Below are 26,123 nucleotides of genomic sequence, written 5' to 3' on the forward strand. Positions count from 1 at the left end.
AGCCCTAAACAAAGAAAGGGAAACAAGGGAGCACCACCAGGAATCCTCAAATGAAGGGTCTCAGTTTACTACATCACCAATGATTTAGGCCCCTTACAAATTTCAGGGTCTATTTGTATTCTGTCCAGAAAATGGCAGCAATATTTTGGGCAACGGCTTTTTTTAAATTAAGGGAAATATGCTGGGAGATGCCTGAATAACCTGTCACAAACAGACACTTTTCAGTTGCAAAGTTTATTTAACAGTGCATATGTATTTACATACAAGCTGCAACAAAGCATTTAACAGGCATCAGTTTGCACAGAAATAGTAATAATAATATCAGGACCGTCATGCTTGTTAGAATGATTGTCTCTGCCAGGATGAAAGAGCTATCATACAAAAATACATCTGTTTGTTGAACCTAAGGCACTGCTCTAACAGTTCTAAAACATTTGGAAACAGCAAAGCATACAAAGGGAAGGGTGGAGGACAAGGACCGCAATGAGAAGGGAAATCCTAAATTACCTGGGCTGTCCAAAAATAGGAACATGGTTCCAGTGTAAAATGTCTGCAACTAGAAAACACTGGAGAGGCAGCTTAGCCTGCGGCTCTGATGTGGCCGCTGCCAACAGTTGAAGAAAACAGCTCTTTGAAAAGGGATAACAAAACGCTTGGGAATGTAGGAACAGCGCAACACTTGTGTCCTTACTATGAATTTGCAGAAGCAGCCACAGAGTTCATTCCTTCATGCTAGATCAAGTCAGAGGGAGTTAAGGCTACACAGGTCGCTTAGCAAAGACCCCAGCCGTGAAGGCTGGGCCAAGCCATGAGATACAATTAGCCAAAGAACAGGACGAAGAACCAACGTGGACAAAACAAACAAACAAACCACACAACTTCAAGGGTCTAATACTGGTTTTATGTACACAGAAAAAAATAATAATACTTACAAGGCATGAAGATCAACTTAAATACATGTAATGGTTGTACGTTTTCCTTTTAAAGAATGGGTTTAAACACAACCAATGACGACATCACAAAGGGAAGCATCTACCAAGTGCTGCTCTGTGGCTACTACTCGCTTCACGGGGTGGACAACACCTACACAAGCCTTGCAAGAATGTACGGGAGATGAGCAGTTGCACAGAGGGGTGAACTGCCAACGCAAACAGGCTTCTCATTTGCTCAGCCCATTTGGGTTTGGGCTAGTCTTAAAATCGTTAAGTTGTTTAGTCAAAGGCCGTATCCTGAAAAGGCTAATGTGACTTCAAGATTCAGCCCCCCCATCCCACCCCCAAAAATTAATGTAGGCTGAAGAATAAATTAACTGAGTAATTTAACCTCAACTGTGCCAACCTTCCTTCCGTACAATTTGCATAAGAAACCCTTGGTGTGTCTCACGGTCTGTCTGGCCACATTTGAATAGGTGCATGTGGTCAGATTAAACAACAACCATGCCCATGGCGCACCAGAAACCGGTCACAATGGTGTCGCCACAGGCTTGCTGTCAAAAGGGGAGAGGTTGGTTCCAAATGTTGCTTGAGCATACCCTGATGACGTGGTTCACTTTTTTCAACTCGCCACCTGTCAGAGCAAGTACTTTCAAGAGTTGTTAAGATAGTGTCTTAATCATATCAACTATATGTTAGAAACAAACTGACCAAAAAACAAGCATCACCTACACCAAAGCGAGGTGATGCGCTCTGAGCTGTTTCAATCCAGCTCTCCATAAATGCTGCTCCCCACAGCAACAAAACACATGAGGCTAATATGCTAGTAACACATGACACAAATGGGTTTGGTTTTAGTATGCATTAGATCATGTCACTTTATTTTCTGCATGGAGTAACGGTTGCTTGACACTCCAGGATAAGTCCCTGTCTTCCATTCCAACAGGAATATTAAAGAGGCACTGGCAATTTTAGTGAACATTTCATTAGAAGGGCAACAAGTGTTATTTTTTAAAAAAGGAAACCTTGTTAAACAGGTCCAGTAAGGACATCTGATAATAGCAACAAGCAAAAGAGACTCCCTGAAGGTGCAAAGCTCAAGTGGGGGATAGACTTTATTTTATCTTTTTGCACAAAACCTGGGACAAAAGTTCACAAGCAGCTTTTTTTTCTTTCCCAAAACAAGGCCTTCATGACTTGTTGAAACCCTGATTCCTGAAGTGCTTGTCAGGAGCCTTCCAGGGTTCTAGTGTTCACAGTTCTGTTCAAAAGCAAGAGAGAACCTTTTTAGCACCCTCCTGCTAAGCAGCACACCCTGTATGTACGAAACTGGGTTTCAGGGCTCAGCACCAGTTGGGCAGTGCCCTTGAGGTGCATATACAACACCACCAAAGGAACCGTGGCTGTGCAGGGAGATCTACAAGGGACACCTGCACGCAAGTCTGTGTTTCATTTCGTGCAGTAAACTGGACGCACATGCTTTCCACGTCGCAGAAAAAAATATTGATGTGCAACACAGTGCCTATGGGTTGTCCTCACACATACATAAATCAAATGGGTCTACTTCCTGGATCCACTAGATTGGAAAAGGAGTAGGCAGTTTAGCCAAGGACTGGGGTGATGGGTGACATTCCACTAGGAAGGCCCCTGAGCCAAACATTTTTGCTAACCACAAAGTTAATTCGCTGAAAGGTGTAAGGGATAAGAGACGGCACATATTGCTTAAGTTGCAGCGGAGTGGGAGGGGTGATTCTAAATCCTACCCCCTATTTCCCACCCCACTTCAGAGCTAGCATCCTTTCCCTGCATTCCCTCGAGACTCCAACTTTTAGGAGAACCTTGTTCTTAAAAAACAAAGTTCAGTACAAGCCTGCCAAGTTTAAACTGAGTGAAGATTTGGTTTCTTAAATTTTGTCTCGGCTTGAATTGAAAGGCAGCTACCCTGTCAGTGAATATTACCTGATGCAGTTTCTATTGGTTTGGTCAAGGAATTCATGGCACTTTCTTCCTCAAACGCCAACTTGGGACCTGCAGGCACTGTAGTAGCATCTCTAAAGTTCTGGGTAGATATTTCAGCAGCAACGCTATCTGAACTTAGCCTGGTTGTCTTAGGATGTAGGTCAAGATCGATGATTTCCTCAAAATTCCACGCAGAAGGCTTCCCATTTAGGCTGGATATGAATCCAACTGATTGATCAGCTTCATTAATATCCAAGATTTCAGAGTTCCCAATAACCGTTTCTTTTGCTGGAGGGCTGTGAAGAAGTAAAAAACAGGTTGCATCTTGAACCTCCTTACACTTCTCTTAGTGAATTGCGGTCCAAAACACACTGCAGAAATAATCCAGTTTGAGAATGCTTTAACTGCCTAGGCTCAGTTCAAGGGAATCCTGGGAATTGTAGTTTATTGTGGTACCAGAGCTCTCTGACAGAGAAGGCTAAATGTCTCAAAAATTACAGTTCCCAGAACTCCCTAGCATTGAGCCAGGGCAGTTAAAGCGGTCTAAACTGGATAATTTCTGTAATGTGTTTTGGGACAGTTATCTAGTCAAACAGTTTTTATTTAATTCCACACTCTCTCAAAAAGGTCTTTGGGGATAAAATAGCACTAACTGTGGTTTTATTGTACTATCCTTTACTCCTTGCAAGCAATGCAAACAAAAGAATTATATGGTTAACCAAAAAAATCACTATTTTTCACTACATCTGCATACTTTGAAAAATAAAACAAAACAAAGCACCCAAGATCTCTATCTGCCACTTGAATTGTTTCTCTTTTGCTTTTATTCAAGCAGAATACCTCTGTGAATTTTTTATGTTCAAACAATTAACGACTGCCTCAGAAAATCCAAACTGTATGAACCAGCATGGATGGCTCTTCTGAGATGTCCTGAGGATATCAAGCTTACCTGGCTTCTATCGTTTGAGGACAATATACAGAACCCCCATCATCGTTTCTCTGATCAACTTCCTCCAGTCTGTCACCATTGACAAAGACTTCATCTGTCTCTATTTTGGATTCGTCTTGGAAGGAAGCATACTTTTGTTCCATCTCTGAACCATCTTCTAGGGAAGAGGAGTCATACTTTGCCTTTTCTGAAATTGAGAACGAGAATTAACAGCTGAAATTTGGGACACATGTGTATGGGAAAAAGAAAATACTCCCAACAATCTAAAAACCGTTAAACAGATCGGATAGCTTGTGGTGTGTCTACTTTAAAAGTGTTTTTAACTAGATAGAAAAAGAGACAGAGAGACAACAGGCTCGATCCTTTCAATGTCTCCTTTTCATTGTTCAGTTTTACTGTCATAACAGGGGATAAAGACCTTCCATTCTGCAAGCTTCCAAAGCTGATCTTTAAGATATCTGCTGCGTGGGCTCAAAAAACCATCCACTAAGGTGCAAAGCCATCCCTTACCAGGCTGATCTTGTTTCTCAAGGCCCATTTCCTCTTCCTCCTCCTCTTCTTCTTCTTCAACATCTTCATCCTCCTCATTTGATTTATCTTCATTCTGCATTAAAGAAAGTGGAAGATGAGCTGTAAGAGACTAACAAACAATGAGGCAATGCCACAGATTATACAAGTTTCCTATGCCATTTGCTTCTGCTGAGCACCCATAGAATGACCAGAAACACATTGGTGCTCCTCATGCAGGCCAAAGGCTGTCCAGATTCTTTGCGGTCTGCTGGTATAGAGAAAATCAGACTACCTGCCAGATCGTATATGGACCTCTACCTCTATTGGTCTGATACTTCTTCACATTTATCTATTAGATCATGTAATATGTATTCCCCACCCCATCCTGCCTTGGGAGGATCACACAGCTTTACAGATTGCAGAATCAGATGTACGCAGAGGCTTCCGGTGCCAGCCCAGGGTAAGGGGTTTTGGGCTCAGAGAAAACCAGATCCCTACAATTTTAGCTTATTTACAGAACACGAACAATAAGCAGAATGCTGGATCTGACATTAACTAATGCTTACCTTGGCTTCATTCTGGTCTGCCTTCCGAGTCCTCTTCATGATTTCTTCAATTCTCTGTTTGAATGACAGTGATACGGCTTAAAATAATACTAAGATTCAATTCTCTAAGCACAGACACTTGAGAGCTAGTGTGGAGTAAACTGCTAGAATTTGACCAGGAGACCTATATTCAGAATCTCTGCTCAGCCACAAAACCATACAGGTTAATCTGGGACTGTCCGTGTCTCTCTCACAACATACATCTGCAAGCTGTCATAAGCATAAAATGGGGGGATTGAATATAGGAAGAGATACGCTGTTTTGAACTCCCTGGCAGGAAGGCAGGCTAAACATGAAATGAAACGAACAAAACAGAGCAGATTCCAGACCTTTGCTGTGTCCATTGCAGATTTATGTAATTGTTTATCAAACTGCTTTTCCTTAAAATGTGGAAGAGGACAATTCAGATTAGAAGGCAGGTACCTTTTTCCTCTCTAGTCTCTCTTGCATATTCTGCTGCATGATTCGCTCCCGCTCCTGACGTTGCTTTTCAGCCTCTTCTAGAGCTTTGGCTTCAGCTTCTTCCCGCTAAAATGATAAAACAAGAAAGAATACCACTGGGAAGTCACCCACTTCCAAACTACCTGGTGAACAATTAAAAGTAAAACTGCTGCTGCTTGTTCTAAAAGGCTTTCAGTCAATTAAAATGTACCTAACTGTTACAAGTGGAACTGGATACAAAATCTTGTAGTGGATCCTCATCACATCTTAACAGGGATTATTCCCACTTTGGCTATCCTCCTTCAGGATACTGTAAACTGTTAAAGGCTCACACACATTTAATACACTGCTTCACCCTTTTCTATTTCCAAAAGACTACCAACAGTCTGTTAACTGCTGAGGACACTCAGTACTCAGTGGGCTAATATGTCCCCCCGCCTCATCTCTGAGTACTTTATTCTAGCTCTGAAAATACTGGCTGTTTCCATGGAATTCTAATGTCTCCTCAATCCTTGGTGTCCTGGCTTTAACTAAAGTCCTGATGGCATTCACTCCCCACCCCAGTTTGTTAATACAACATATGGTTATTCACATTTCTATGCCAACTCTCCTCCACCGAGAGAATAGTGCCATATATGTGGCATACTTCACAACAATTCTATGTGGCATTTAAGGTGACTGACTGTCTGTTCCAAGACCCACCAGGTCAAAATATAATAAAGAAGCCCTAAGCTACCAGTCAAATCTAAAGTATGATACAATCTTCTCATTTATTTCAGATATTTTTTGTCTGATGCAATACTTGCCCGTCCAAAATATAATACAGAAGCCCTCTCTACCAGTCAAGCCCTAAGTATGATACAGTCTTCTCATTACTTTTAGATAATTTTTATCCTGCCTTTATATTTCAATAAAAATTAATCAAGGCACCTTAAAATCCCGAAAAATAAAGAACAAGCTATTAAAAAGAGAATACTTGACAACAGATAATAATAGGTATCATCATACTCAGTTGGGGAATTGGGACAAATGGAGCTCCAGATAAATATAACACACAAATCCACAAAACTATAATGAAAACTGAGAAGCTCTGAAGCAATAATCTAATGCTGCTTTTCCAAATCCAGAGTCCTCAGATGTTGCTGGATTACAGCTCCCATCAATCTGACCACTGGCTGTGCTGTTTTGGGTAGATGGGAATTGAAATTCAGGTAACCTAGGTGGTGAATGGTTGCAACTGCTGAACTGGTGGGGGGGGGTGAGTTTGGGTGGGCTGCTGAACTTGCTGTAAAGCAGGTGTCTTAAAATATCCAACCTCCTCCTTGCACCTTTTTCTCATGCTCTGCCCAATTCTGCTCCACCTAGAGAACAAACCTGCAGCTGAAGCTCTGCCAGCTTTTCCTGTTCTTCCTGCTCCTTCCGGATTCTTTCCTTCTCGGCCAGTCTTTGTTCCTCCTCCTCTTCCATCCTCCTCTCTTTTTCCAGCTTTTGCAGCGCCTCTTCAGCTTGTGCCTGCTCCTCAAATGCTTTCTTAGCCATTTCTTCTTTTCTGATTCTAAGAGTCCCAAACAGAGTCCAGAGACAAGAGTTACATTAGTCTGGAATATCAGTATGCATCTGAAGAAGCAGACCAAGTCTATGAAAGCTGATGCTATGACTTCTTTTGCAGTTAGCCTCAAAGGAACTACAAAATCATTTTGTTTACTAAGAGTCCTGAAAAAATGACAACAGATCAGACCTCTTCTTTTATGTTCTTTCTCATGCATACTGAAGGACACACTTAGAGACCAGGCTACTCTTGCTCTCAAGCATTTATATTCTCCTTTCTGTCAAATATGTTCAATTTGCAATAAAAATAAGAGCCAAATAAATCAGGTTAAAAACCAGATCATTCTGAATGAAAACACACACACACACACACACCTGCTATAGGCCCATAGCTTGTTTTCTGCAAAAGCCTGCTGGGATAAGCCTGCTATCTAAGATTGTATACAATCATTGAAAGGCTGTTTGGATCTTGGACACCAGGGCAGAGAATACAATACCTCAGGTATCAACCAACTGTGTATTTCTGGTTACTCTGAAGCAAAGTATGTTGTCAGGCATACGAAGGAAGGCAATTCTGGTCCTGTGCCATTTAGGGGTTTCAAGGGTTTAGGGATTTTACCCATGGTACAGCAAAACTCTGGGATTTAACTCCAGCAAGTATCCTTCCAATTTATCAAGATTTTTTTTTAATTGAAGGAGTTTGTTTATAGATATGCCAGCCACAGTTTAAACTTATGAGGTAGGGGTTATTTGAAACTCTATCTCTGTGTTAAATATGCAAAATGCATGATGCAAAACTGTCCCTTAGTGCTTTACCTTTCTTCCTCTTCTCTTTGAACTCTTTCCTGGTCTTCACGCTCTCTTTGCTCCCTTGCAAGACGGCGCTTCTCTGCCAGGATTCTTGCTGCTTCTTCAGCTGTCGTGGTCCCTGGAGCAGTTTTGCTACTTGTATCTGAAAAGAGGATGTCAGAAGAATCACTGAGGGTAGGCAAGACTATTGAGTTGTGCAGGCTTCTTTTGTTTGACCAACCATATCCAGTGGAACCAACACTCTGCCTTAGGCCCCATTTCTATAGGAAGCCAATAAGTGAAAAGTTCTCACTCATGCAAATGGTTTGCATCCCCAAACATGGGACCCATGGAGGCATAAAACCATTGTGCAAATAGTGCCTCATTCTATTACCAGAGCCACAAGTCAATATGCAGTTTAAGAGAATATATATCATCAATGCATTGTAATTTGATTATTTTGATTTAATTGGCGCAAAGGCTAGGTTGTCCACATATGCATTATCTGTATTTAGGGAGGGAGTCATGTAGCTCTTTGGATGTTGTTTGACTCCCAGCAGCTGCAGTCAGCATATCCAGTGGTGAGGAATCCTGGGAATTGTAGTCCTTCAACATCCAGAGGGCTGCATGGATTCACACCTCTAATTTCTATAAAAAGAAGGCCTTATTCATGGTGAATTACTGTGGTGATAAACAGGAGAAATAAAAATCAACCATCAGACAACTAAATTTTTCCAATTCAGGGTTCCTGGCAGCATTTTACTCCCCGGACTCTAATCCATCAGTTCGTGTCTGAGAATACACATTATATTATGAATGTTGTGAAGATCAACCATACTTTTTTGTTAAAGTCATACTCAAATCAGGCATGACGCAGGATAAAATGTAGATGTGACGCTCCAGATCAGAATGGTGGGGTAACAACATACAGCCCAGTTTGAGACTAGGAACTAGATGTTTGTGACCAACATGAATTACACATCTTTAAAAGATACCCATTTGCAGCCTGATAATAAGTGAGTTTACTTGGAAATGGAACCCATCAAGTTGAATTCGACCGTCAGAAAAAGTGAGCTTAGGACTGCAACTCCAAGTCTCCAACATCCCCACCCACCCTCCTTTCTAACACAAGTCAGGCATTTTGGGTCAAGAAACCTAGGTTTTAGCTCTCCTATATGACATATAAGTAATGTAAATAAAAGTGATTTTAATGAAGTTTTAACAATGCCTGTTATTTTGGATCAGCCCATGTATACACACACTGATAGTCCAGTGCTTCAGTTAAACGAAATACTCCCGTACTATGAAAAAACCCAAACAGAACATCTGATTTCAACAATAAAATACCTTTCCTTTTAACTTGAACACAAGAAAAGCATGAAATTCAGAAGTATCTGTGCACAACAGAAGGTATAATGAACCAGATTCTTCAAATGTGGTATGTACAGTCTGAATTAAAACACTGACCCATAACCACAAGAAGTGGTACACAAGAAAGGTTCCCCCCATTATAAATCCTGCATTTTCAGCCTTAAATGTGTTAAGATTTCAGAATCACTTCTACATCAATTTGGTGTGCAAAATCAAGAGCTGGATAGCTACCATTTCAGTCAGGCATCAATTTTAAGATGAGTATATGTATGCATGCCTATGCGCCTTCAAGCTGCCTTTTGATTATGGCAACCCTATGAATTTCACACAGTTTTCTTAGGCAAGGAATACTCAGAGGTGATTTTGCCAGTTCCTTCCTCCGAAAAATTGTCTACAGCAACTGGTATTCATTGGCGGTCTCCCACTGAAGGATTAAACCAGGGCTGACCCTGCTTAGTTTCCAAAATCAGGTGGGATCTGATTCCTTTAGGATGTTTAGACCCCAGTAGTGTACTGTATTGGATTTTGTGAATCCCAACACAGAATGCAAGACAGCTAGTTCAGTTTGCGCTGACATTATGTATAAAGGTATTCACAATAATACTGTATTGTTATCCAAACTGTTTTAACCAATTTGTGAACACACTCTTATTAAAAATGTTAATAGGAATTATTTTTGTCTAGTACACGGACAGCAAAAAAAGTGTGAATGCTCTAAAATGTGGAGCTTTTATACCTGCTGTTTCTTGAATAAACAAACATGAGTTTTTAAAATGTATACTGCACAAGTATATTTTTACTTTAAAAACAGTAGTTCCTGAGACAGCCTATTTACGTACCAGTTTTGATTTATGTATCTATTCTTCATGGGAATTCTCAGGATCATACATACTAACCCCTAATCTTGTAAATGTTATGCTACAGGTGGAGTTTCCCTTATCTGAAAAGCTTGGGACCTGAAGCACTTTGGATTTAGGAATATTCATACATACATAGTGATATATCTTTGAGATGGGATCCAAGTCTAAACCTAAAATTCATTTATGTTTCATATACACCTTATACTCATAGCCAGAAAGTAATTTTATACACAATATCTTTAAAAAAGGTTGTGCCTAATGCTGAGTGCCAACTAGCACAAGCCCTTGAGTTGGCAGGAGCATCCACAGCTTCAAGAAGGGGCATAAGTTTAGCATGCAAGAAAACCTATGTTCAAATGCGTAAGAGAAAAGGGTGTCAGGTATCAGGCATGGGAAAAACCTCAGACACCCACCATCAGACAGAAACTGGTCAGGCTACAGAAACCAATGGGTCTAACTCAGGATAAGAAAGCTTTATAGAAGCCCAGGAAAGAGCCACATCAAATGCAAGTGCAGGAAGCAGGTATGACCAAGTATGTGTTCATTAGTGTTAGTGAAGAGAGCCAGGTAGGGTTTTTTTTAAAACCAGATTTCTGAATGCAACTTTTCAATCTCTTTGAAGGGGAAAGAAAGGCCACTCTAATTCTTTTTTCTGCTACACAGAGGCATAGGGTGGGAGGGGGGGAATCTTGAGACGTAATCTGAACTCCAACAAAATGAAACTCTCTATCCACAGAGAACTACATTTGATCTGTCTCTTGGGAAAACTATGTGGCCAGGATCCTGCTCAATAACTCTCTCCTGGAAACTGTCAAGCTCTGTGAAGGGCTGGAAGTCAGCAATGGCATTCCTTCCTCTTTCTCTAGAGAACTGTTGTGGGGATGGGAGGAAGTCCCCGCAGCTTGGCTTCTTCCCTCCAACTCTCCCAGTCCCTTGATACTGGATGGTCATGGCAGCCCTCCCCTCAGGCTTGGTGCCTGCCTGGGGGAGAGCTTTTGCAGAGTGCAAAGGATGAGTGACTAGCTCTTCGTGCCTGATCCAAAACAAGGGTATACACACATTTATGTCACTACGGGGCTGAGTCTCCCTTATGTGAAATGCTTGGGACCAGAAGCGTTTTGGATTTTGGAATATCTGCATATGCATAATGAGATATTTGGGAGATGGGACCCAACTCTAAACATGAAATCCATTTATATTTCATATACACATCATACATATAGCCTGAAGGTAATTTTATACACGGTGTTTTAAATAATTTTGTGCATGAAACAAAGTTTGTGCACACTGACCATCAGAAAGCAAAGGAGCACTATCCCAGCCCTCCATGTGGATGATTTTGAAGCATTTTGGATTTTGACATTCTGGATAAGGGATAATTCAACCTGTAACAGGACATAAGGCTTTTGCCTTCAGAATATCCTTATTTATGGAGATCTCTGACCTACTTATTTTACTAGGAAAGTATTTCCCACACAGTTGTCAAAAGTTAAAGAACAAATTTAATTTCTATCCCTCCCTACACTGAATTACTTTCGAACTCTTTACATCAGAATCAGTAGAGCAATATTCAGTTGTGCTGGTGAAGAATCTGAGTTATACCACCAAAAGCAGTTCTATGACACTTACTGATCTATGTTTGCTGCTATTAAGAAATTACTGCTTTCTACATTTGCAGACATTTTTTTTATTGTTCCAAACCTAAGACTTAAAAATAAATAAAAAGGTGTCACACACCCTTTGAGGCAGACAATTTCTATGCTTGCTATTAATTCTTAAAATGGGTTTGTCAACATGGGGTTTTGAGTATATTATGAAGCCTTTCGACATGTCATGGGATTGCTGCAATGGTACCTAGGTTGCACTTGTACAAGGCTATAACAGATCTCTTTTTGTCCTCAGCTGTTGGATGCGCTGTCAGCAGAGCACTTGATCAATAAGCCATGTGGTTTATCCTCCAAGGAAAAGCCTGGTATAGGTCCAAGCATACAAGATATTAATCTATCTTAATTTGACAAGGCCAGTGCAGTGAACCTGAGTCTACTGAAGTGCTGTCTTTCAGTGGTGATAATCTGGGCCGTCCTGCTGAGGCTGTGAAAAGTAGCCAGTGCTGGGCAGTGTGCCAAAGTGGTGTGAGAGATCAGCTAGGTGGGTATTCAGCACTCTGAGCTCCTGGCTTATGTTGTCAACACTGCACCTCATGGTTTGAAAGGTATGGAGCAGCTTCTCCAGAACAAAGGACTCTGCCGTCACAGCCACAGGCCGACTGCTTGTCACTCTTCCACCGGGAGAGGAATGAGAGGGCAAAACATAGTTGGAGCCAGTTCTCTGAGGGTAAGGGAAATTAAAACACCTGAGTGGTGCGACCCCTGTCTTATCTCCCTGCCTTGTGGTCTCCAAAGCAGAGTTAGATGGAAAACCACTCATGCCTGCCTGCAAGGACCGGCTATATCCAACCTTTGGCCGACCAGTATTGCGAGATGGAAGCATGCCTGGAGAGGAAGCACGGCCCACAAGGTCAGTATGGAAAGGGATAGGAATGTCACTCAAAGGATGAGAGGAAGCAGCAGCACGAGACATCGGATCGTATCCGAAAAGTATCTTTCTTGCAACAGAGGAGGCTAGGTGATAATCCTGAGAGAAGAAAGGTGAGGCAGCAGAAGACGAGGGGCTCAAGATGGAGAATGGCAATTCAGGTAGGAATGTGGAGGTGACCGGCGACTCTGTAAAGGAAAAGATGCATGACTAAGGCCAGCGGGCACATATGTGCAGAATGTGATATGCTGCTAAACTTAGCTAGTATGCAATTTTTACATTTAATGCACTCTACACAAGATCTACTAGAGATACTAAAGCAGGGGTGGGCAAACAGTGGCCAGGGCCATTTCTATGGCTTTCCAGGGACTCTAAGATGTCAAACAAAAATGTTCAAGATTTTTTCCCTTTGGTCTGTTACAGACTGCCAAAATAAGGCTGCTTCGGGTCTCTTTGGAGGTATGCTGTTTAAATGATGCATGCATCTGAAGAATCCGGAAGCTGCACTCCAGTGCTTAGGAATGGAGTGTGGCTTTGGCGTGACCTCCAGACTATTAGGACCCATGCATCATTTAAATAGCATACCTCCAAAGAGACCCGAAGCAGCTTTATTTTGGCAGTCTGTAAGAGGCCTTTATTTCATAATTACCTGTAGAGGGCATGAAGGGCATTTTCCATCTTAGGGAATCTAGGCATCCAAAAATCTTTTTGCAAAATTTCCCCAAAAACCCTATTTATGTCAAAATGCCCTTTAGGGACTGTGAGGAGGCATTTCCACCACACCACATGACCTGCGTGAAACAGGAAATGAAAAGAAAGACTTCTGCTGCTAAAAATCCTGTCTTGAGTCTAAAAGGGCACAGGAAGACCCCAAAACACAGTGAGAATGCCCTTATGTCCCCTAGACCACATCTGGGCACATTTGGGGGCAATTTTTATGTTTTTTTGTTTTGCAAGAACAAATTATCCTGGAAGAGTTGCAACTCCCCAATGTCTCCTGAGGGTGTAATACAGCCTCCTAGCCTTTCACAGTTGCCCACCCCTATACTAAAGATTGGATAAGAGGAACCAATATGCTACAGGTACATCACACAGATTAGTTACACCATGATTAATCTAAAACATTAACAAAGAACAGGAACCTTCCATTGCAGCCATGCAGCTTCACATGCATTTTAAACCTAAGCTACGAACCAAGCAACCCACTCACCTGTGGCTGTTTGCAGAAAGACTTTCTTCTGTCAGGTCCCAGGGTCAAACTCCTTTTCTGCTAAGGTCTCCCCTAAGACCTTCTCAAGAGAGAGAAGTACCCAGGACATCTCCTCCGAAATGTCTCTTTTCGGGAGATGACAGAGGCCATTTTTCCTGCTCAGAGGGGTAGAGGATGTGTGTGCACAGGGGGCAAGGAGGGGAGACGACTTTTGCATTCATTTGGCATTGCCTTACTTTTACCATGGTGAACATTCATGGTTTAGGTGACTGCACATACAACGAAACCAACATTTTAATGGAACCGACTTACTTAGCTTCAAATTCTTATACCAGAAGAATAACCTTCCTTACACATTAATAAAATTACTTTAACAGTTTCATCAACTGCCATAGTTCCACAGACATCTGACACAGAAAACCAAGACTTCACCAGCAAGTATTTGCTAAACCATTTATCTGCAAATCTAGCCTTAGGTAAGTATATTATGACAGTCAGAAAATTAATGTCAAGAGGCTACCAACTCAAAACGAACGTGAAAGAAACTGACCATCTGCTATTTTTAGAAAATGAACTGTTGCAAAACCTGTTTTGTTTTGCCATCATGAGCAGCTTTAGAATCATCATGCTCCCCTTCCTACCAGCTCTACATGTCAACATATTTATTCTATGTTCTTTTTGAAAGGGCAACTGTAGCACTGATTTGTCCAAATCAAGACTGAGCCTTCCTTATTTTCGGGCTGTGAGTCCAACTGTGACAATCTCTGAACACATGCATGAACCCAACATACAGACCTATGCTTCCATGCCAGTGTTTTCACCAAAATAAACTCACTCGCTTTTTGGAAAAACTATTTTTGTATTTGTATGCCAAGTTTTTATGGCCCAGGTTCTGACAGATACTATTGTCCAGTACAAAATGATCATCTGTTTTTTAAAAATCTAAATTCTGCTATTCGAGCCAATCATTTTTGTGCAACCCAGTTTAGTATTCCAAAACTTTATAGCATCAAGAGGCACGGTTCTTCCAACTACACCTTACATTCATATTTTAATAAGTTCAAAAGGGTATAGACAGCAAAGGCTAAGAACAAGTTATCAGACACCATTATATTGTTGACTGCAACCACACATATACAGACAGGCAAATCAATATGAAGTCTAAGTTGACGTATGTTTAATCATTTGTTCTGATGAAGCATCAATCATGTTACGCATCAGCAGTTACTCATCTTACGACAAAGATATTGAGTAACTGCACTGAATCTTTTTGGTTCAGGTTGGAATTGACATTTACTGATGTAACAAATGCAACCGTAACAGCATTAAACATAACCATTTTTTTCTTGGAGAACTGCCAAGAACTTAATAGCAATAGCAAGTACATTTCTGTATCACTTATCCGTGAAATAGCATTCCCTAAGCTGTTTACAATGTGTAAGCCAATTGTCCCCAATAAACTGGATACTGTACTCATTTTACTGATCTATGAAAGCATGGAAGGCTGAGATCGAACTCACAACCTTGGAGTAATGGCTTTTAACCACTGTGCCACCAGGGCTCCCTAAATGTCAAAAACAGAAATGTTCCTGAAAGCTTTTAAAATGCAGATGCTGATCCTTGCATCTTTGGTTTAATGTATCTTGACACTTTTGTGGGCTGCCAGCAACATAGGATCTATGCTCCCCCATTTTGGTATGACCTTGGGTTCAACATGAGAGTGCGAGAAGGAAAATCAGAGTGAGCAGCAAACCCCACTGACGTGTGCTCTCTTACCTTCTTTGGTCTTTGAAGCAGTTGCAGTGATTTCTTTCTCTGAGCTGTGTGACGGTGCCCCTTGTTCTTGTGCTGCAGCATCCACCACTCGCTCCTTTGGCTTGGACTCCACATCTGTTCTCTTTTTGGTAATATTAAGAACATTTGGGGTGAGCGACGGGCGCTGTATTGGTGCTGGTTTAGAGACGGTAACAGGAGATGGAGGCCGTTGCCTTAAGACATTTGGTGAACTTGGATGAGGCTTTTGTCTGTCGAGGAAGGAACATCTATCAGGACTCTGCTACAACAGTGAAGCATGCAGCAAGCTTTGCTTTGGCATGGATAGAAGCATGTCATTTACTTCTTTTAAAAAAGCCTGCTCATAACAAGAGTTTGTATCTATTATACTAAGACAGAGCCCAGTTACCAGTTATCTCAGTCCAAAGTTGGTTTTTATTCAAGATTTCATTTTCCACCCCATGCTGGACATTCAGGACAGCATATGGGATGACAGCACAATCCATATGCCCCTCCCAAGAGGATTTCCCCCCCTGTATTTGAAATCTGCTCCATTTCCTTGGCTTGATCACCCCACTCATTAAAAAAAGAACCACTGTTATCATGTTACACTCCCTCCATATAGTATAAGCAATATTCCAAACATCTTTTTAGTTTTCTACGCTTATAAGGTGCAGAGTCTCCTGTCCATTTCTGCCATCATCTTCCCTGCTCACTCAAAGATTTCTTCAAATAACCCAAATATAATTCAATATCCTTAAGCAGCATTCAACAGTGAAAAACAACAACAGGAACATACACAACAGGACTTAGGGAGAAAAGTGAGAGGTGAGTCACCTGGAAATTCTTCCCCTCCCCCCAAAACTACCTGTCTGTTTCAGGTCAGAGAGGAGAACGCTCCAGTCTCTGAACCATTAGCTGGCAACAGGGAAAACAGTGTAGTTTTATTCCGAATGAGAACTGGAAAGAGCAAAGACAATTGAATTAGATAGAAACCTTATTGCAGCTGGAGATGGTGGCCGTTTACCCACATTAGCAGGGGAAGTAGATCGTCTGGGACCAGACAGTGATGGCGAAGCTGCACGCCTCCCTGAAGATGTGGGCTGCTTTGCTGCCTCTGACTTCTGGAGAAAGAGAAGGGATGTACTGTTAAATCATTACTTTCATAAAGGCACACAGAACACCAGCAGAAGGAACAGTCTGTCAAAATGCTGGAGGTGTTCTGTAATATTCTTTGAAAATATGTTCTGTTACTGAATATAGGATTAGCAAAGCTGCTCCAGCAACTGTGTGATATTGCTAGTCTAGAGGAGAGCCTAGTCAAAGGGTGGGAATGTGCAGCCTTCCAGATGCAGCTGAACTGTAAAACCCAGCATTCTTCACTGTTGGTTATACTGGCTTGAATTGATGGGAACTGCAGCCCACCATCAACCAGAAGGCTACACACTCCTTAGTCGTCTCCTAGACAAAGCCTCTACCTCTTCTCACAAAACGTTGGGCAGAATCTGAGTAGTGGGGTCTGTAAATATTTACATGGATGCAAGTGATAGTCTTGTATGGTCAGACCTCCATATCCATGGATTCAAGCATGCACGGCTTCACAATATTTTTAAAATATATACATTCAAAAAAGTAAACCTTGATACATTTTATATAAGAGACACCATATTACTATGCCACTGTATTTAATGGGACTTGAGCATCCACGGATTTTGGTATCCAAGGGGAATCCTGGAACCAAATCCCAGCAGATACCAAGGGCCCACTGTATTGCAAATCAGATGCACACACTACCCCTACAAGAAAGTTCTTTTAATAAGGAATTTTGCAGTTAGTTCAAAAAAACTTCCATGTGAACTGGGTATTAGCAATTCAAGAGGCCAAGCTAACAGAGACAAATAAATAAAGTCTGCAGGAACATGCCTTTGGCCTTAATAGTATCATCTCCCACATTGCTGTTTTACCCCAGAATGGGGTTAATTGCTGCAATTCCATCTAATGTGGTAGGGATCTATCAGCATTAAGTGGTTTGGGAGTATCGAGATCAAGATAGATAGATAGGTTAAACAGGATCCACCCATACAAACTGCAACCAAGCAACAAACCTGTGTAGACTCTGGAGAAATGTTTTCTGACGAAGAGGCAGTCACCTTCAATCTATCAATGCTGCGACTGCGGACAGGCACTTTGGGAACGTGGACTGGGGAACCAATGGAACTGTTGGAAGCTGAACGAGGACAGAGGGGAGATTCTATAAAGTTAGGAATTTGACAAGACAAACAGATCACCAAGGTCACGGTGCGGCAAAAGGGAAAGATGGAAGGGGTGGGAGGGGGAGGAAAGAAAAAAGACAAAGAAAGAAGGAAAGAAAAGACAGTGCTTGTTAGGTACCATATCAAAGATCACCACAGGAAGCTTACAGTCCAAGAGAGCTCATGGAAACAGACACCACCACAATTAGTAGTGCACTTCACAGAAATACCACCACAAGAATGGAGAGAGCGTGAAAAGCAGCAGGCCGGTAAAGCTAAAACTGAAATCTCATCCAATAAAACTATGCTCAAATATGAATGCACTGACTTAATGCTTAAACTAGTTAAAAGAGGACGCTTTTTTCTTCTAGGGTACTTGCAGATGTGGAAGGCAACATTTATGCAGGATTCCACAACTGTAATTAAGCATGAGCGAGGGAATCCACACTTCTACTTTTTTAAAAAAGTTTTTTCATCTTTCCCTTGAGAGAAACTTCACATCCATAGACTGCATGATGAGATCAGAGGGCATCCAGGCCTACAGAGAGCACTGTCTTTAGTTTATTGCCCTGTAATCTTTTTAAAGTGTTCTGGAAAAACAAATTACCACATTTTCATTTCACCCATGAGGAGGATAAAGATGATTGGGAGGCCAGTGTGCACAAATGCAAACATGCATCATAATTAAGCAAGATAAAGCAAAATGACCAGTAAAGAAATTTCGTTACTGTCAGGACTGATGGATGGATTACTGGCACAGCTTTGTTTAAAAAAAATGTAGCAGAATGATTTGGGATGCAATGTGTTAGACAAAATCAAGGAATATTTTCCAGTTAAGAGCTTGTTAGGGCCTGAAAATTCCCTAATGTCAGGTAAATGAGGAACCTTATTTTACTTCACTGGCACATATCAAAATATCAGTTCTAGTATATAGAATAGTTTAATCCTCACGATGTGCACTAGACTGCCTGTTGGCAATGTAATATAGCGGCCTTGCAGTATTAGGCTGTGTTATGCTAGTGGCCAGAACTAACTAGCCCAAAGATCTGACGATACAAGAAACCTTACATGCTATGTTGGACATTTTCCACAAGGTGTTCGAAATGTACAATGGGCAAAAAGAAGATCCTGTGACATACGGAAGCATTTTGTGTACCTAACTTAATGCCAACAGCCCTCTATTCTGAGTGTACTAGGTGGATTCATCCAATCTGTCCTTGAAGAGGAAACAGATGCCATATCTGGATTTCTACCACATGCCTGTTACCTGAGGGATCTTTGCCATCAGCCGATAAAGTGGCAGCACTTTTACTCCTAGCTAAGGAGGCTTGGGTGGGGGCGAGCAGGCGACTGATACTCTCCAGAGGGCTGAACTGGGAACGATGAGCTGAATGATGAGAACAAACCAAAGAGGATTCAACATAAAGTCCAATAATGAAGCAAGCAGCATAACAGAAGAAAAAAAGAGGACCAGTGTAGTGAGCCTTCACATATTCAGAAAGAAAGAACATAGTGGAAAAAGGGAGAGATCCATAGTACAAGGTGCACAGCAGCTGCTTCTTTTATGAACCCCTCTTTATACCAGACAAATTCACTTTTACACTTCACTTTTGCTGTGTGTGTAGGACTGCAAAATTCAGGTCCTTGTTTCTGTCACCTGGAAATAATTTTACACTTGCATCAGAAAGTCTGGTATAAGAGGAGAAGACTGAATCACCACAGAATGGCAAAAATAATGCAATCTCCTTGAATTGCACTGTTTGCCTTTATTAACTCTTTTAGTAACAGAAAATAGCATGCAGACAAGAAACAAACAAGGTTGAGGGAACAGCTAGAACAGAGATTCGAGTTAGTTTTATGGTGGTTCTCTCCTAGAAATGCAAAAGTCATATCAAGGTGGTTAAGTCACGTAGCCCTAGACAGAAAAACCTTGCAATTTCAAAGAATGATTAGTCAAAAGTCAGGCCTTTCTTGCCCACAAATCTGTCTGTTAACTTCCACTACTATTAATTTAACATGCAAACAGCATTGTGACATTCTGACATGCCAAGCAAGAGTCATTACAAAATCTGATGCTTTATTAGAAAGGGAAAACTGTGATGAACAGACAGCTGCTTATCCAGGAGCTTCATCCAAACAAAGCTATGGTATTAGAAACAAGGCCATCTTGCCCTTTGGTTGAGAGGCCAGAGTAGATGCAAACAGAAATCAGTCCAACAGTAGGCAAAGAGTTATTACACCACCACCACCTATCTACAACGTTCCAAGTATTTAACAAAACTCTGGCATTCCCATTTTTTAACATTACCATTATTAATCAGGGTAATATATCAAAAAGATTCTTGTCACTTGCAAGAACATAACCTGAAAGGTCAGAGTTAAGGTTTCTGTTTACCTAAATGTCTATAACACAAATGATCTCTTTTGAAATTTCCTCTCTTGATATTGCTTTTAATGAATACTGGGGGAGGAAGTTGTGTAAACAGTTATCCACCTGTTTTTTCTTCCTTTTGCACATTTTCTAATTCAGGAGAAGACGGGGGGTTACTGCTCATTCTACTCAAGGATGAGCTCCTCTTCTTTTCTGTGTCTCCTAGATACCAAACATAATAATTATGTTCAAGATGTGCTTACGTAGCCCAGGCATTATGTCACACAATTTCAGCAGGTTATCAGAAGCATCACCAGCTGGGAACATTTAATCACAACAATGTCCCTGCCTTGCAAATATCTGTGTTGTTTCCCAGATGGAAAGTTAAAGTAAAAACAAATATACATGTTAGGTGGACTATTCTGAATCATCAAATAAAAAGGTCAATTCAAACCAGCAATTTAACTTGCTTATCCTTCTTTCCCGAACATGCCTGAAAACTAAGAGCGGATTACATCAACCAAAACACTGACTAAAACTACACACAATCCTCCTTGCACTGAAAAAGAAAAATCCTAAACCTCTGGCCACAATCATTTTGGACTAGAGAATGTGCAAGTTGCACAGGGATGCAGTTGCAGAATTAACATTTTCAGTTTGGCATCTCTATACACATTTTCAGAGCTCAAGCAAAATCGTTTTCTTTTGGAAGTGCCCAGAATTTTTTTTGTAACAGCAGCTAACACCCTATAGATTTAAAATCTGTATCAAAAAATTACCGTATATATTTGACTATAAGTCGACCTCATGTATAAGTCGAGGGCAGGTTTTGGGCCCAAAATTATGGATTTTGATAAGACCTATGGATAAGTCAAGGGTGAAACTTAGCAGCAGGTAACAAAGGATGTAAAGGATGAAGCAAAGGGAAACAATGCCAAAGAACATACAAAATTCCAGCAGGCATAACTGTTTGTGCTCATCCTGGATAGATGAGATAGTAGAGGGGGTTGATGCTTCTTTTAGGTGCTCCAAGAAGAAATTAAGCTCTCATCTTTCACCAGGGAATGGTTCCTATATATGTACTTACATTGACCTGTGTATACAATGACCCAGATTTCTGGGAGCAATTTTTTGACTAAAATTTCTAGACTTATACATGAGTATATACAGTATATTGCTTTGGCAAGCTCAGATAAAACCTTGGGTGCTCATTCCCATACTTCCCATTTTCTGAAAAAAAGAAAAAATCTTGTTTGCTCCACCTTTTTGCTCCACCTGTAACCCTTTGGGCACTGGCTGCTCAGAATTCAGAGGAACTTTGTTATTCAGTCTGTTTAATGAAGAACTTCGTTTAGTTGAGCCTGAAAGGGAAAAATTCATGCCAGGATCAGGTCTGTGTGCATTAATATATATAACCAAGGCGATTATTGAGATTTCTAAACAAGATAATCACTCTGTTTGATTTGAATTATAGTTCATACAAAACCTGATGTAGATTGAAAGAGGAAGCACTTCCTTGATTCATTTATAGAGGAATTATTTCTGGGCTGGATGTTTTTAGCAATGCAAGCCACCTTTTTCAATTAACAGAGACTGTGAACCATCTATCTAGTGTCAGCATTATTCGCCAAATGGTTGATAAACACCGTTGGTCTACTTCAGACTTACGGGGAAAGGCTACAGCTCAGTGGAAGAGCAAGTACATGGTCTATAGAGGGTTCTAAAGTCGCTCTCTATCTTTTCCAGATAGAACTGATAAAGACTCCTCTGAAAAATGCTGGAGATTCTCTCTCACTAAGTGCAGATAACACAGAGTTGAAATGACTCGCTCAGTTTTAAGGCAGCTTGTCACTTTGTGAAAAGTTGGGATTGTGAAATCAGACTGGAATCCAGGCAATTACAACAAGAACTCTTTGGACATATGCAGCTCTTATGTAATGGGGATACAAGGTTTTATCTATGTGAAGAAGTTGCAATAAATGTCAGGATTATATGAGACCTGGAATTGCATGCTCATCTTTCATAACCACAAGGAGACTGGAAGCTCTCCCAGCTAAAGTTTAAACAAATCATGCCTCCCTGTTATGTTTTAACCTGGAGAGCTCTGGTTTAGATTAAGTTTTCAGAAGCTTGCATCTGAAACCATGAAATTAAGCCTCTATAGTTTTCAACTGAAAGCCACTGTATCACAGTGATTTGAACGCTGGACTAGGATTCCAGAAAACCTAGTCTGAATCCTGGCTCAGCCATGGGAACCCACTGGGTGACCTTGGGCCAGTCACATTCTCTCAGTCTTAGAGGAAAGCAAACCTCCTTTGAATAAATCTGGCCAACAAAACCCTACATCAGGGTTGCCATAAGTCAGAATCTACTGAAAGGTCCACATCAACAAGTTTTCACTGACTGAAAGTTAAACTAATTCCTCCCTCCATCCCTAAATTCAGTCTGGACTTAAAAAGCAGCTTTTTATATTCAATCATTCAATGTTTTTATATTCAATCAGAAATGAATGTTTTTGATCTCTTCCACATGGCTCCAAAAGAGATGGAGGGGGGAGGAGCATGGGAAACCAAGGGCTTCTTTATTACATTCCCATTACCATGTTCTGTCTGTACTTCACTCCACAGACACACACTCATGAATTCAGAATTACTACTAGAAGCACACATTAAGCATGTGTGGTGAAATATTCAACACCAAGAGTTTCCACCTGTAGGTTGAAATAGTATGTCCCAGACTCAACCACATCTGCCATTTGAGTGGTCTAGAATCAGGCTAAGTGAGATACAGAATTCAGAAATGTTTGGTCCTGAGTTTTGGCCTCCCTAACATCAGTTCCAGAATCTCTTGTAAGTAGCTGAGGGTATGTGCCTTTTTGGAAGAATAAATCATACACATTGTTGCTTAATGGTGTGTATGGGTAGAGGGATAGTGTACGTGTATGTATATGTGTGAGTGTCTGCGTACAGTTATTTTCCATGGCACTCTATTTTAAGTAGCAAAAGGAGGTGGGAGGGAATCCATACCTTCATCCAAGGCATATTGACACCCCCATTTCCCAATAGGCAACAAGAATTCAGACTTAGAACAGATCAATACCATTTGTTTAGAAAGCTGGCTATTCAGCTTTGGATCAAAATGAAGCATGTGAGATTAAAAACATGCAAATCCTAAACGGTTAGTATGAAAAGGTGTACATAAAAATCACGTGTCATGATTTTGCTTTCTGAATTTCAAAACCAAGAGGGAAGGGCTGTGAAAAGTTTACCCATGACTCTTCTGTTCTAACAGACATCACAATCTGCAACCACTGTGTGGAAGAGGTGCATAGTCTCTGCTGGATTAACAAAATGGGTAGAAGGCGTTTTAAGACCAAACATCCTGGAGAAGATAGAAAAGTAAGGTGGCAGGGATAGAATACTGCTACAACTACTCTGTGATTATGGCCTTACCTTTGCTGGGAGAATTAAGGAGCGCTGCTGAAGATGAAAGGCGCTTATTGATGACAGTTTCAGCATGCTTGAGGTTTACTGTGGAAGTAGAGCGCTTGTTGGCTGAAGAAAGAAGTTATTATTTTAGCATTTGGCTCCGCTATTAAGCATTACCTACTGTTATTTTATCTTTTTTTTGCAATTGTTTTTAACTTGCTGTAAGCCACTGTGAATACTATGATTGCGGTGAAAGAGTGAGGGTATACATTTTCCTAATGATAAATTCTCCTTGGGAGCTTCAGTATTATATCCTAAAAGCTGTTCTTCCACAGATTTTTTAAAGCATTCAGTGTGTGCGTGAGAAAATACTGGACATATGAGGCATGACTAATTACACATTATTAGCTGAGCAGCATTTAAGCATTTTATGCTATGTATCCTATTGCTTATGCTGTAGTTCTGTCTTTAACTAATTACTAAACAAGCCTTAATGCCACTATACCATTTCTAATATAAATCAGAGCTAGGAGTTTTCTTTAGTTCTAATATTAAACTTTGCAGTCAAGAAATTTAACATTCATCTTGAAGTAAGTCTGGTATACTGCAAACCATTTGAGATGCAAGTATCTCTCTTCTGAGCGTGATGAACTCGAACTGAATTTAGGTAATGCCTATGATGGCGAGGATAGTATGCAGTAGCAGTTAAAACAAATAATCTTAGGGCTAGGTATTGTTATACAGTCTATGCGGGGCTGTATTCCCTTGAAGAAAATTCAGATTTTGGTCTGAAGGTATTTTACAAACCATGTAACACCAAGTCCTGGACCAGCTTCACTGGCTTCCCAGTTTGTTTCCAAGCACAAATGAAAGCACTGCTTTTAACTGATAAAGTCTGAAACAGTTTGGGGTTGAAGTCACTAAAGAAAAAATCCCTATGATGGGCATCTGCCCATCATCTATGGTTCTCATTATAAGCTTTCTTGTATGTCCCATGAGAGAGACAGAAAAGAGGCCAGATCAGTAGGAACTTGAGACAATGGAAGCCATTTGATTATGGAATTCTCCTCCTAGTCAGGTGCTTCCCCCACATTTATTATTATGCTTTAGGCAGGCACTGAATACTATTCTATTACATCAGTCTTCAAATGCCAGTGTTTAAGGCCAGCTTCTCATTTAACTACGTTTAATGTTTCTTGCCTCTGTTTCCCTTAATTTTCTATGATCCAGGAGTTTTATTTTTGTTCTTGAAATTTTATGCAATTTAAATACTACTTTAGGCATTTAGTGGAGGGATGGTTCATAGCTTTACCAAATAAATGCAGCAAAATAGCTTTTAATGACCTGCTCAAGAGAAACAAACTCAAATATATTGAAGGTTAGATTCATTTTTTCCTCTCCATCAGCTGTATTGTTAGGAAGTACAAAAGATAGTGCTTTTTGTCTGCAAACTGTCATTCTGTCATTGGGTGAAAATCCAGATACACAAAAGTATGCTAAAAAAAGAATAGTTCCAATATTTTAACAATTTCCACACCACATTGAAGAGGATGAGTCAGAGCTGGTCCTTTCTTAACATATAACAACACTTGAAGTGAAAGCACATTTTAGACACACAAAAATTAGGCATGCTGTAGGAATTACAATGCAACGAAACAACAGATATGGAATTGCACTCCACACATTTAATACATATTGACACAGCCAAAATATGGTAACAGCAAAGCTGTTAACACATTAGTAAATAAAGCTACACACACAAAAGAGAAAAGCAGACGCTTCCCCTAGCCCTGATACAAAAATCTCTTCAAGACACAGGAAGCATACAGTTATTTGACAAACTGAGTGTCTATTGGTTATGAGGACTGCTGAAGTGTTCTTCCAGTTGGTATCACTCCAGGAAAAGGAGAGCAAATTGCAAATCTCACCTTACCCTACCTTTAATGAATCTGATTTTAAAATGTCCACTTTGACAAATTTGAAGGTTTATTTACATAGATATTCTCCAATTCTAAAATGGGAAGTACTTTAAATCCCAGTGAGTTTGAATGCATCTCATTTTAAATTTCCAGACTTTATTCTAAAATGTGCACTTGAACATCAGTGGGACATTTTCTGAAATGGATTCATATTAGGGAGGCCACTGTAGAGAGTTCTAAAATGGAGATTGGTTAGCTTTGTCAGCTTGAACTTCACTTTCAACTATGCCCTGTAAATGTAGAAAATACAACCCACAAGATGTCCAGCTCTCAGAACTGATGGGAAGGAAGATAGGGGAGGGTCAGAATAAATCAAATGCAACATGAATACTACTCCAACACCAGTCAGACCTGCAGCATACTGGATCTGAAAACACAACCTGAGAAGTCCTGTCATTAAGCATGGGAAAATCAGAAAAATATTTCACTGAAGCATCCATCCTATGTGTGGTGTCTTCCAGATGTTCTGGATATCAATTCCCAGCAGCCTCAAGCCAGCCTGGCCCCATGCTCAGGAATGCCAGGAATTGTAGTCCAAGACATCTGGAAGGCACCTGGTTGAAGAAAACTGCACTAGAGCACAGGCTAGTGTTTTTAACAGAGGTTGGTTG

General features: G+C 40.7%; 1 protein-coding gene across 1 annotated transcript in view; it reads right to left on the reverse strand.

Moving 5' to 3' along the window:
• Window positions 1-882: 882 nt before the first annotated feature.
• Window positions 883-26,123, reverse strand: part of MAP7D3 (MAP7 domain containing 3) — a 44,373-nt gene continuing 19,132 nt past the window's right edge. The window contains exons 7-20 of the mRNA XM_042477841.1: window positions 23,558-23,659; window positions 21,368-21,466; window positions 20,229-20,327; window positions 19,002-19,121; window positions 17,588-17,733; window positions 16,479-16,606; window positions 15,486-15,733; window positions 7,761-7,896; window positions 6,771-6,951; window positions 5,379-5,483; window positions 4,917-4,970; window positions 4,351-4,444; window positions 3,841-4,027; window positions 883-3,187 (exon numbers count right to left, since the gene is read on the reverse strand). Coding sequence (XP_042333775.1) covers window positions 2,878-3,187; window positions 3,841-4,027; window positions 4,351-4,444; window positions 4,917-4,970; window positions 5,379-5,483; window positions 6,771-6,951; window positions 7,761-7,896; window positions 15,486-15,733; window positions 16,479-16,606; window positions 17,588-17,733; window positions 19,002-19,121; window positions 20,229-20,327; window positions 21,368-21,466; window positions 23,558-23,659 — 2,009 coding nt within the window. The 3' untranslated portion in view covers window positions 883-2,877. The remainder of the gene's footprint in view (window positions 3,188-3,840; window positions 4,028-4,350; window positions 4,445-4,916; window positions 4,971-5,378; window positions 5,484-6,770; window positions 6,952-7,760; window positions 7,897-15,485; window positions 15,734-16,478; window positions 16,607-17,587; window positions 17,734-19,001; window positions 19,122-20,228; window positions 20,328-21,367; window positions 21,467-23,557; window positions 23,660-26,123) is intronic.

The sequence above is a fragment of the Sceloporus undulatus genome, chromosome 7 (genome assembly GCF_019175285.1).
Source record: "Sceloporus undulatus isolate JIND9_A2432 ecotype Alabama chromosome 7, SceUnd_v1.1, whole genome shotgun sequence".
NCBI classification, from domain to species: Eukaryota; Metazoa; Chordata; class Lepidosauria; order Squamata; family Phrynosomatidae; genus Sceloporus; species Sceloporus undulatus.